This window comes from Streptopelia decaocto (genome assembly GCF_964273445.1).
Source record: "Streptopelia decaocto genome assembly, chromosome: Z".
NCBI lineage: Eukaryota > Metazoa > Chordata > Aves > Columbiformes > Columbidae > Streptopelia > Streptopelia decaocto.
The window spans coordinates 29,844,701-29,857,763 of NC_138657.1; the positions used below are offsets into that span (position 1 = coordinate 29,844,701).

General features: G+C 39.9%; 1 protein-coding gene across 1 annotated transcript in view; it reads left to right on the forward strand.

The window, feature by feature from the left end:
* NTRK2 (neurotrophic receptor tyrosine kinase 2) overlaps positions 1-13,063 on the forward strand; it is a gene marked incomplete at its 3' end in the record, with an annotated part of 203,362 nt that overhangs the window by 30,640 nt on the left and 159,659 nt on the right. Inside the window, exon 6 of the mRNA XM_082074505.1 lies at positions 12,601-12,737. Within this exon, the coding sequence (XP_081930631.1) occupies positions 12,601-12,737 (137 nt within the window). The remainder of the gene's footprint in view (positions 1-12,600; positions 12,738-13,063) is intronic.

The window sequence follows — 13,063 nt, forward strand, 5'->3', positions numbered from 1 at the left end:
AGTTCTCTTGTGAAGCCTTTGCAAAAGAGTCATAACAAGCTTGGGTCTCTAGCATTTTGCAGCATATTTTTTTCAGTTTGCTTATAGGGATCTGGAGATAGTGGAAAAATGTAATAGTGAGGCTTTTTTTGTATGCAACTTTGCTGCCTGTATGTGGTCCTGGGGCAGCTGGTGAAAGGTTTCACCCACTCATCAGAGAGATTTCTCCTCCTTTGTGTAAAAGGGGCAGAGACCAGGTATTTCTGACATGATGTGAGACCTTTTGGAGTCTGGAGCTTACTTTTGCAGATCAGGGAGCTGGGGTGCCCTGCAGCAGGCAGGCAGGAAGGAAAGGGAGCATGGGTATCCCCATGGAGGGCTGCTTTGGATTGGAGAAGCAGTAAGTGAAGGTGAATAGCAGGAGGAACAAAGAAACAATACCCTTTCTCACTCCATGTTTGTCCATTGAGTGTCCTTTTCTCCACTGCCTAAATGGAGAGTGTGACATCCTCTGATAGCAGCTGCTGTCAAGAAACAGCCATGGAGGGGAGCTGCTGCAGACCAAACGTGTGGTGTTCAGTGGCAGTAATGTGTTTTGTGGTCATGCATCATGCTATTTGCCTTGTGTCCACCTTCTGGCTGGGACCAGCTGGGGCGGTGTATTCATGAAAATAATGATGCTAGCATCTGGTATATCAAAGAAAAGCAACCTGTTAGGGTGTCTGGTGAGCTGCACAGTCGGTCTTGTGTGCTGCAGGATCTGATCTACCTGAAGTAGGAGATGATACCAAGCCGAGCTAAATGGACCCAACCATCTGCTCCAGCTGGATGGACTAGAAGGTATCTGCTGGGTGTAGAAGGGTGTACTGGTGGACTGAGATCAATTAGTACAAACTGGGAGCTCCAGCATAGTGTTTTGTAGCATTCTTGGCTGCCACATCTAGAAGGTGCCAAGTAGCTAGGGTTTTTCTTTGAAAATTTTTGTTTAAATACCCAGAAATAAAACTGTGGGACATTATTTCTTTTTCCTGAGTGCTTGACCATCTGCAGTTGCACCAGACTTGTCTCTGACTTCTTGATGCTGTGTATGTGCATGCGTGTATGCATGCACGCATCTTGTGGGCATATCTTGACTAAAATACTTGCAATGACAAGGCAAGGTGGTACTTCCAACTAGAGGAGGAGGAGGAGGAGGAAAGGTGGACATATAGAACATTCAGATTGGAATTTGCTGTATGTAGAATTTGCATATGGGATATGTTAATTTTGCTGAAGATCTGTGTGGATGTCAGAACATGCCTGCCAATTATTTAGGTTAGTTTACAGGCTCGAAATATGGCTAAAATTTACTTTTTTTTTTTTTTCTTTTAGTGAGTTTTTCCCCTTAATTACTTTTTCAAAATGAACCAGTGCCGGATATAGGTTTTTAATAAAGGTGACAACACAGCATTTTCCTAGGCACAGAATAGACAATCCAAGGTGAAGAAGAATTACTACCTTGGTGAGCACGGACAGTGTTCTGGAAAATATCTGAAAGATGCAATGTGTGGCTCTTGCTTTCAGTATCTCTACAAATATTTTTCTGTGTTTAAAAGAACAGTACTTAATTTCAAAAAACCCAATAATGAAGCTGGTTTATTTAATTTCCAGAGCTTTCTAAGAGGCTAACAGGTAGAACTGAAATAGAAGAAGAATTCTGCTTTTGACTTTGTTTTGTGAACTTTTTTCCCTGTCAACTACGTGATCTCGTTAGCTTCTTTTGATATAAAGAGACATTTTTGAGCATGCAGACCTTTATATTTTGTTAATAAAACATATTCTAATTTTCTCTGCTAATGAAATTGTTCCATCCCATCTCTCCAGTTTGTTATATTTTTTTTTATTTAGAAACTAAGCAAGCATGCTCTCTTCTTTGTGTGCAGGTGTTATTAATTACTTCATAATATTATAGTAAGTGGCCTGTACAGTATGTGGTAAATGTCTTGGTAACAGGCTGTCTCGCTGCTCTGTGCTGCTAATAAATCTCTTGCTGGGAAGTTGGAAGAGGCCACTGTGTTTTTTTGATAATGAGGCTTTGGTTTGTAGATAATTGATGTGAAAATTAGTGAAATTCTGTGGTACTTTACTTATTGTTTATATGGTGGAAGTGTTTATTAATGTGCTGATTAAAGGCTGGTTGCAATTTAGATGCCATCAGCTTTGTGATTTCTTTTCTTGGGGTTTAAAGTAGGGTATGTTCACTATCTAGAAGATCTTTTCCAGCTGCAATATTAAAAGTCAATAAATTGTTACAATGTTTGCAGAATTATTTTTTCAACTTCATTTGAATTGTATGTATGTGTGATGAAAATTGTCACATTCTTTTAAGTTTTAAATTCACAGTTAATGGCTATGTCAAATATTAAGTTGCGTCTGCCATGGTAGTATTAGTAGAGCCTTCTGTGTGGAGGAGTGGTTTTGTTTAGTTTTGCCATTTTCACAGCATTTGCTGGTTGTCTGTACAACATGGACAGCATCACCACTTAGGCCATCCACTTTTTTTTCCTTTGTTTCTACCTGATAAATAGCATTAGAAAAACCAAGAAAGAGAGCTAAATAAGTAAACACTTTGTTCCTATTACTACTTCTGTAAGCTCCGGTGACAGTTGCCACTGGTGTATTAAATTCTTGGGAGTGAGCCATGTCCTATGCCTGGGGTAAGGTCACCCAGAACTCTGTCGCTCTGCAGATCACTTGGAGATCACTGCATGCCAAGGAGGAAAACCCATGTCTTTGGTACTGGTGATTAAGATATCGGTTGCTCCCACTGGTAGACAATCAGTTATTCAGCTGCTGTTGTTGAACTCACTGATACTGAAATACGTTTTTTTTTCTTGTGGTATTTTTGGGAGGGGCTTGGCTTCTACAGTTGTCTCTGCAGGCCCATATAGGTTTTTTGTTGCTCTGGATCTCAGTCTGGTAATGGCATTTTGCCTTATATGGCCAATTTAGTTAATCAGATTTTTTTATGTATGCTGGTGTGGTGCTTGATCTGGCTTGCAATTCTGCTTACTTTCCCAGGTTTGTATGCTTATTTATCATCCATTGTTTCAGAAGATGTTTTCTTTCTTGTCATTGGTCATGAGTGCTAGTTAAAGTCTGCTGAACAAAGTGGCATATTAGTCTCATGTACTAATTTGTTTTACGTATAACAAATGTATTAATATGTTCAGACTGGCTGTTTGTTTACATACACAGCCAGTCAACAGAAATGTCTGATCTGAAAACGATGAGATTTTTTTGCATGCTAACATTTTTTTGTCTATCTCTTCCCTTGCGCATGAGGTACTCTGGTGTTGCTCTTTGTGCTGGTTCTTGTGTATGAATGATGAAATGTTAGAAAACGTTGTAATGTAGAATTACAGCCTAAAGAGATGGATTGCCCGTTTCTTGCTTGGTTGGGAAAGACATGAATTTTTATGGGCAATTGTTCAGATGACTATGGATGAACTGGACTGGATCTGGCTTCATTTCAGCCTCTTTCTGGTGACAGATTTTTGTCCTAGAGGTAAATAAGTAAATGGTAGTATCAGACTGGAGGTAGGTGGTTATAAATTCTAAGGAGGAGAAAAAGGCAAACTGAAGGATTGACGTGTTTATTTCTTTGAATTTACTGAAAAGATTTGTTGTATTAGTTAGTCAATAAAATAAGGATTAGATCTTAGGCTATCACAGTACAATGCAGTCTAAAATCACAAGCAAAGGAATAATCCAGTGGGTGTTGACATTTTTTTCCATTATCAGCCAGGCTTCGCAGATAAGGCTATCAGAAGGAGAACATTACAGGCAGAATGAAGTGAGTTTAAAAAAAGCCTTAAACATTCCCCGTGTTTACCTTTCAGAATATTCTTGGGCTCTCTACCATGTATTGTTTATTTTGGCTAAAGAACTACATGTTATGCATAATGTATGGTGGCAAACTGTTCTTATTTTTCTTATCTGTGATCATGGGCTGCATGAAAAATTATGAGAGTTTTGACAGTAACTGTTTCACTGTTACTCCAAAGTTGAGTTGGAATTTTCCAAACTTAATAAAACCAATTTTCATTATTCCAGCTTTTTAGGTGGCTGTCCTAGGGACCTTAAGAGACAAGTCCTGGGCAGAAGTTAAGGAGCTGATATAAGCCTTGGAAATATAAGCCCTTCATCTGGTTTGAAATGTCAGCAGCAACCTTCAAAGCTTCTGTGAAGGTTGACTGCAGAAGATGGCTTGCTGTCCAAGTGAATTTGTTCTCGTGCGCAGCTGTTGCTGGTTTTTGCCTGCATGGCATTCATGATGGCATTTGAAGGCCTGGATGGGATGACAGTTCTGCGGAGGTTGTGTTCACTGCTGTAATCATGAAGATGAGTTAGCAAGTTTTGTGGCCTTTGCTGCAGCACACACTCACTCTCCTTACAAAAGTTCGCTTCTAGTGATAACTTCAGCTAAGCAGGGACTGCTGGAGTGTTTAAAGGCAAATTAAGGGTGTGTTATCTCAGGGAAAGCATACTTTAAAGACTCGTGATCTTCCAGTAGAGGCCATACTTGTTTGATTATTTTCTGTAAAGGTTCCCAGCTGAATGTGACAATCAGGTGTGTCATGACTGAAGGCAGATTTCTCTTAGTATTGCAAAATATTTGGGTGGCTCGATGAGCTGCCATACCACTCTTTCTGCTTCTCAACAGAAAGATGTTCCTCCATAGACTAACGAGGTGAGTGTTGTGAGAGTCAGATCTGGTGCAGTAAGAAAATGAGAGTTGGACTTTAAGAAGGTATGCTGAAGCAGCAAGCACATCTAGCAAGAAGAGGTCTAAAATATGCTTGTACAGTGTGCATATGCCTTCCAACTGATCATCAGGAAATACTGAAGGCATGGGAAAGTCCTAAACTCTGGTCTGAATGACTCTCCTCAGGGCTTTGGCAAGGAGCCTTTACGTTTGGACTCAGCCTTTCCCAAGGGTAGGAATTTGTGCTTTTCCTTTCAAAAGGGCATAACAAGACTTGTGTGGTGTGTTTTTTTGTTTTGTTTTGTTTTGTTTTGTTTTGTTTTCTTTTCTTTTCTTTTCTTTTCTTTTCTTTTCTTTTCTTTTCTTTTCTCTTTTCTTTTCTTTTCTTTTCTTTTCTTTTCTTTTCTTTTCTTTTCTTTTCTTTTCTTTTCTTTTCTTTTCTTTTCTTTTCTTTTCTTTTCTTTTCTTTTCTTTTCTTTTCTTTTCTTTTCTTTTCTTTTCTTTTCTTTTCTTTTCTGGGTTGCGGGGGGGGGGGGGAAGGTGTTGTTGTTGGTGTTGTTGTTGTTTTCTGGGTTAGGAAAAAAAAAACAGTGGCTACAGGAGGAGATTTTGTCATCAATCTCTGGGTTCAGCTTCAGTTCAGGAATCTAAGATACAGCTTCGGTGATGTCCTCGCCACCAACCTGTAGAGTGTTTGAGACTATTTGAGTTTAACCCTGTCAGACCTGTGCAAAAGACTGTGGTCATTGTGGAAAACACCCATCAAGATTTGCTGTGCCACATGATGACCGTATCTCTATTAAGTGGTTATGCAGTGCTCTATTCAATGGCTATATACTCTTCTGAAATATTGAAGACATTTTGATGTGGGACAGTTTCTTTAACACTCAATGGGCAGTGTATGGAAATATGCTGGGCAAAAGGATCATAATCCAGGATTCTTCCTCCTCTTTCCCCCTTTTCAGATTAGTCCCTTTTTAATTCAAGGGAAATTTCAAGTTTTGTTGTGCATGATGGCAAAGTTAGAGTGAAGAAATGGAGAGTAGTGTCTGGTGGTTAGAGCAGTGAGAGATTATATATTTTTATATGTTCCTCATTTCTGCTAATTCTGTATTTTATTTTCCTAACATTTTTTAATTTTCATTGAATATGGTTCTGATTGTCATCTTGGAGTAACTTCTGCGAGATTTCTGCAATTATCCCTATGGATTGGGCATTTGGATTTTGTGGTTGTGATACAATAGGAAATGGAAACAATGGTTTATGTTTCTTTAATTCATCTTTTGCATGTAAACTTTTGGCATATCCTGTTTATAGTGCTCTTAAGATGCAGCCAGGCTAATTTTTAGCCCTGTTGTTCTGCAGACTTCAGTGGAAACATGCCCACTTAGGCCATGGCTGAAATTTGGCTCAGAACTTCTTGGCTGCAGACAGTTGCTAAGTGAAACACAGGAGGTAAATCATATCCAACAGCTGTTAGCTTTGTAGCTAGAATTGGTAGAAAGTTTTTTGCTTTGTTTTTTAAATCTATAAAAGCCCATAGGAAAAGATCTTTGGAATTTTTAACACCTTCCTGTATTTTCAAACGAGGCAGAATTTTAGTAGAACAATATAAGAAAACTTTTTTTTTTTTTTAACATTTTATGTTGATACAACCTTTATGGAGCCAGTAAGGCCTCCGAAATTTGCAGATCCGTGTGCACAGTTCTTAACAAATTGCATTGTCAACCATCCTGTTTCCAGGCTCCAGACAGTACAAGTGGTGGGTGTTACGAAGCTGTACTGTAGTGCTGTAGTCAGTTGTATGTTTTCTCCCCAGAGAGAAAAAGCAAAACCAGGGGAGCCAAGAGCCTTGAACTGTATTGAAACCTTATGTGGGACAAGCAGACTGGATTTGGGCCACTGTATCTTACAAATTACAGAGGATATGTTATAAATCAGTGGTTCTGGTAGTCTGCATTTACATGGTTCAGTTTCATAGATGGTTGCTGGCTCTGTATTAATTTAATCATTCTTGGTCTGTTATATTTATTAAAAAGAAGATAAAGGGTTTCAGGTAAGGATTAAAATCACCTTATTAAAATTCAGATGCAGTTGGCTAGTTTTGAGAAAAAAACTGACATTTTTTTCTTGGTAACTGCTTGTTCTAGTCACAGGACAGGTTGACCTGCAAAAATGTGTGAAGCAAAAAAGAGATGTCATGGGCTGCAGTGGAAACCATTTAGTGACACTGCATCATGGCTAGACTCCTGGGAGTTTGCTGACAGGCCAATGAAAATCAGGGGTTTGCTGTACAAAGGATGGCATAAATGAATGCAATATTGGGTTTAAGATATTCTCTCAGGAGCTTATTTCTTCATCATGTCATTTCTTAGGTGTTAGTGAGGCTAACTGACCATATTGAGAGAATTATTTGGTGAAGGCTTTTGAGCAGCTGAACAAATCCCAGAACAAAACAGATGAAAGCTGAAGCTGAAAAGTCAATCTGGAAATAATTTTGTAAAAGAATTTGTAACTGTGAAGATAGTTAACCAGTGAAACAACATCTTGGATGTAATGGTGGCTTCTTTTCTCCTTGTTTAAGACCTTCTTCTTCTAAAAGTTGTTGTAGTTTATTGGGTAGAGTGTTGATGCTGAGAGCTGAGTTACAGTTTGTATTAATACTCAGTTATTTCTTAATTAGGTTATATCCTTATTTTGACATATAGTGGCAGTCTGGCTCTACCAAGACCAGTTAAAGTTTTCCGTAGAACATAGTAAGTAGCAGCATGAAGACTTTGAAAAACCTCTAGGGCCTACTTACTACTGCTGTCTTCTGAGGGAATCTTATTAATGCTTATAGATATCTAGAGGGTGGATGTCAAGAGGATGGGACCAGACTCTTTTAGGTGGTGCCCAATGACAGAATGAGGGGCAGCACACACAAACTGAAGCAAAGGAGGTTCCGTCTGAATATGAGGAGAAACTTCTTTACTTTAAGGGTGCCGGAACACTGGAACAGGCTGCCCAGAGAGGTTGTGGAGTCTACTTCTCTGGAGGCATTCAAAACCCACCTGGACACATTTCTGTGCAGTCTACTGCAGGTGAACCTGCTTTAGCCAGTGGATTGGACTAGATTATGTCCAGCAGTCCCTTCCAACCCCAACCAATCTGTGATTCTGTGAATTTAGGCACATTCTTGTTGTTAGTTTTTATTAGTTTCCATTGGCAGTTGTGTAGCCTAATGCTGTAGTAACCTTTAAAAATATAATCCCAAGTTTTTGGGTTTGTGATTGCTGAAGTCACATCTGTACACAGTGAAGATATGAGTCATTCCCTACTGATGCTTAATAGTTCCACTGTCTGATGGCCTTGGGCCCTCGTTTTGCACTAGTGATGGTCTGTGAAGGTAAATAGTTCCCCCTTACTTAAAGGAGTGTTTGTTCCTTCTAAAGCATGGGGTGATGTTTGGAGAGACGCATCCGACATAAATGAATTCCTCCTGCTTGTCTCTGTTGTGTCCAGTTGTGCCATGGTGGGGAAGTGACTGCTTATTCTGATCCAGAGCTGCCTGTTTCCGGGGATAAAGTGTTACCAGTTTGAATATGAGAACAGATATTCTGTATGTGGTGAAATAACATAGCTGTTATACACCATACATAATGAAACACATGATTTTTAGTGTATGTTTTCATCTGTTGAACTGTGTAACTCTCCACATTACAGGGTAAAATTCTCAGTAGCAGGTTCTGTCCTACCATTTTTGTAGACACTGGAAAGCTTTGGATAGGTTATTGAGAAGAAGGGGGACTTGAGAAAATGAAATAAAACAGAGTGGTCTTAAGAAGATCATTCAGAAACTCTCCTTTCTTCATTCTGTCAGAACAGGAGAGCACTCAATGAATTTGAATGTCACAGACAAATTTCAGAACTGATAAAAGGAAATGACTCTTTCATACAGCCTAGACAGAATGTCTGTGAAATTCATTGCTGCAGAAGGATATTAAAGCCAAGTTAAAAAAGAAATGGGATACTAGCAGGGTTATTGCTGGTATCCAGAATTATAATAATTAATGCCATGAAATTTTGAGAGAGATACTGTGTTTCAAGCTTTGGGGCACAGGGTAATCTTTGTCTGAGAGATATCAAGATGAGACTTGTGGAAAGATGATGTCATGTCTACCTTGCATGGGCTCTTATGCTACAGTCTAAAGTTACTATGCTGGCAGTATACAAAAGTATTTGAACCTGTTGTCTGATGGCTTGTTTCAATTACTGTGTACAAAGGACTTCAAAATGTACATCCATATCAAGACAAGAGATAGGCATCTAAAACACCGTATATACCCAAATTAAGCCAGGAGTAAATGCAGCATGGATGGCTATCTTTCTAATTGTGTAGGTGTCAAAATGCTACTGACTCGTATAAATGGTCTTGCACTACACTGAGCATACATACTGAGCATATGTGTCTGTTAGGGTGCATTCTGTTTTTTTAAATACAGGTAGTTTTCAGTACAAGTTTTGCTGCTTAGTCTTATTGCTCTGTTGCTTGAGTCCAGTGTATCACATTTTCTGGTTACGAGGTTTTATGCTATTGTTTGCTTTTTCCAAACACAGCCACTTCTCAACTGGTGTGTGTTCTGCTGTGAAGCAGTCTGGGTGCCACTGGAAATAAAAGCCGAAATGACCTTGCAGCTAAAGTTCACTAATTCAGGATATCCAACCAGAAAAAATGAGTCTCAAGGCAATTCTTGTATGTGTTTCCCACCCACATCTCATGACTAGGAAAGGGAGGAAAAGAAAACACACATAATAATGTGACCTCCCCTCCCCTCCCCTCCCCTCCCCTCCCCTCCCCTCCCCTCCCCTCCCCTCCCCTCCTTCTCCTCCCCCTTCTCCTCCCCCTTCTCTTCTCTTCTCTTCTCTTCTCTTCTCTTCTCTTCTCTTCTCTTCTCTTCTCTTCTCTTCTCTTCTCTTCTCTTCTCTTCTCTTCTCTTCTCTTCTCTTCTCTTCTCTTCTCTTCTCTTCTCTTCTCTTCTCTTCTCTTCTCTTCTCTCCTCTCCTCTCCTCTCCTCTCCTCTCCTCTCCTCTCCTCTCCTCTCCTCTCCTCTCCTCTCCTCTCCTCTCCTCTCCTCTCCTCTCCTCTCCTCTCCTCTCCTCTCCTCTCCTCTCCTCTCCTCTCCTCTCCTCTCCTCTCCTCTCCTCTCCTCTCCTCTCCTCTCCTCTCCTCTCCTCTCCTCTCCTCTCCTCTCCTCTCCTCTCCTCTCCTCTCCTCTCCTCTCCTCTCCTCTCCTCTCCTCTCCTCTCCTCTCCTCTCCTCTCCTCTCCTCTCCTCTCCTCTCCTCTCCTCTCCTCTCCTCTCCTCTCCTCTCCTCTCCTCTCCTCTCCTCTCCTCTCCTCTCCTCTCCTCTCCTCTCCTCTCCTCTCCTCTCCTCTCCTCTCCTCTCCTCTCCTCTCCTCTCCTCTCCTCTCCTCTCCTCTCCTCTCCTCTTGTCATTCTACTCCACTCCACTCCTACTTCTTTGCTGCAATGTTTTCTGCCAGGTATTGCAACTGGTTTTTAGTGTAACTTTAGGAATCTATAGAATAGTAAGCATTGTTTTCTTATAACCCCCTGGCAGGATACAAGCATGGTGTTGCTGTTTTCTTCAGAGATATAACACTAACATGATATGTGCAGACGTTTGGAAAAAAAAAAAAACAAACAACAAACAAAACAGAACCAGATCTAATTCTGAGTGGGAACCAGAACCAGTACCAGAGGAATTAAACTTCAGTTGCCTATATTTTAAATAAACACACTGCAGGAAGAAGTTGTCTCAGAACTTAACAGCTGTTAAGAGAGGGCTCTAAGGGACCAAAGTTGTTTTTATTTTTGCTTACATGAGAGGTTTAATGTGAAATTATGTGTTAGTAGGAACTGTGCCGGCTTGAACTGCGAAAGGCTAATCTGTTGCGTAGACCTTGTCCCAAGTGCTAGGGCCAGTAAGGAGTGGGGAAGCTTTAATCTCTTTGCGTGTTCAGTTCTGGGAAGAGTTAGTTGGAATGGTTTTCAGAGGTAGTGTGGAAGTGTAACTTTATAAAGCAAATGATCTCATTACTTCGCTCCTCGTTCCCTAACCAGCATAATTAATATCCAAATGTTCCCTAAGATTAGTTTTATTTCCTGCCCAGCAAGTTGACAGACACTGCTGAGATTTGAATTCACAGCAGGCGAGAGCAGATGGCTACCTTCGCTAACAGATTACTGCATCAAAGCGTACAAACTGTCCAGCTCTGTCTCAATAAACTTCAACATATGATTTATAAAGTGAACATAATAGAAGAAATCCATGGTGCCTATAACAGGAATCATATTACAGCACTACTTAAAGCACTGGTAGAAGCAGTTATTGTATACTTGTGCTGATCTTCAAATCTTATTAGGCAAGAAAGCATTGTCTGGAAAATTGTCCTCTTTTTTGTATTACTTCCTCTCATTTAATTTTTATTGAACTAATTAAATTTAAAGGGAGATTTCCAATACATATAGCTTCTGTTGAAGTTCTGGCAAACATATTGATGTGTTCACACTTACTTGGTGGCTAGTTGTTTGTATAGGACTTTTTACATAAGCAAAAAAGTCTGCTAAATGTCTGTATCTGCAAGTCCATGATGAAACTACTGTACTCTTAAATAAAAACCAAAACCAACCAACCAACCAAAAAAAGATAACTGTTGTTTCAGAAAAAGACTTTGCAAGATCATGCATGCATATCCAGCACAGCAGATAGACTTCATTTTTTGAGATGATAAATTGCAAGTAAAACTTGTCTGGAACAGTTGATGAGAAATGCCTCATAAAGGAGGCCAGAGCTTTTTAGAGAGTATAGCAGCTCCAAATAACGATACAGTATCTTTTTAAGAAAGATGTGATATTTCTAGCATGTTGCATAATTATTTACTATGTAAATAAATATGAAATGTGAGGTCCTCTGTGCCTGAAGTCTGTTGAATTGCTGGGATTATTTAATAAGAGGGTCAGTCTATAATTCCTTTTGTTTTTGTAAGCATCCAACATATATTTGCTGTTTGGGAAGCTCCTATTGCATTGGTTGCTGAAGAATGAGATACAGAGTGACTTACAGGTCTGTGAGATGGAGGGGGAGTCCTGATTCTTGCAAAATCAGGGCTTGTTTCCTGGTGAGTGGTACTGTCTCACTGCTTTTCTGAGGGTAATAGAAAATTCTGCTGAGCTGGCTTGGATAGCAACTCTGTGCAATTGCCAACCTTCTCTTCTGCCCATTCGCCCCTCTGGCTTGATTTGTTCAGGGCTCTGTTTCCTGCACTTTGTACTAAAGTTCTAGGTCTTGCCCCGCTTTCTGTGAACCGTGTCTCCGTATGAGAGGGAGGGCTGCAATCTCCTGTGATACTGGGAGCTAATGGGAGAACAGTGGAGAGCAGTGGGAATACCACTATGTCAGTTCATGGAAAATAGAGGTTTCTTTGCAGCTGTTATGATGATAAGGATTAAATTTCTTGTTTTAAAGAATAACGGAAGGGGATTTTTTCATTTTGAAGTTAAAAATGGAAGTTGGGATAACTTCTCTTTGCCCATCTGAACCATTTCCTTATATAATTAGTGTAATGTATTTCCACATGCAGTAATGTTTTCTTAGGATGTGAAGCAGAGAAGGTGCAGAAAAATGCTAAATAGCAGTTTAAAGACTAGTTATATGTTTCCAAAGACGTGCTTTGTACTCCCTGACTGAATAGTAACTGACCACAGTGAATATCTGATTTAGTGGTGTTTTTGCTTGCATTTATACAGCTTGCTTAGAATTGGGTGATGTCTGTTTCTGTCAAATACAAATACATGTGGGTTTTTTTTGTTGTTGCTGTTTCTATCATAGACTTGCCCTCAGCAAACTTAAGCAATTACAACATCACCGTGGTGGAAGGAAAGAGCATCACGTTGTACTGTGATACTACCGGCGGGCCACCCCCTAATGTGTCCTGGGTGCTCACTAATCTTGTTTCAAACCATGAGGTGAGTTTTATATTCAAATATGTGGCAATTCAGAGACAGGTGATATCTGCTGAAGGATGGAATGAAGGTTCATGTCCAGCTTTAGTTAACTTTGTGTTAAAAAGATGAAATAGAAAATTAATGTTGGGTTTACATTTGTTTTTGAGTTACTTTCAGTCGAGGATGACTGCTGCAATGTTTTTGGAGAACAGCAGACATTCTCTCCTTGAGACCCTGATTTGCATTCTGGTGTTTGCATGTTTGCCTGTAAATGAGAGCACTGCAATTTTTTTGGAAGTAATATGGTGAATCAGGATACTGAAACACAAGGGCTTTCTCATTTTCAC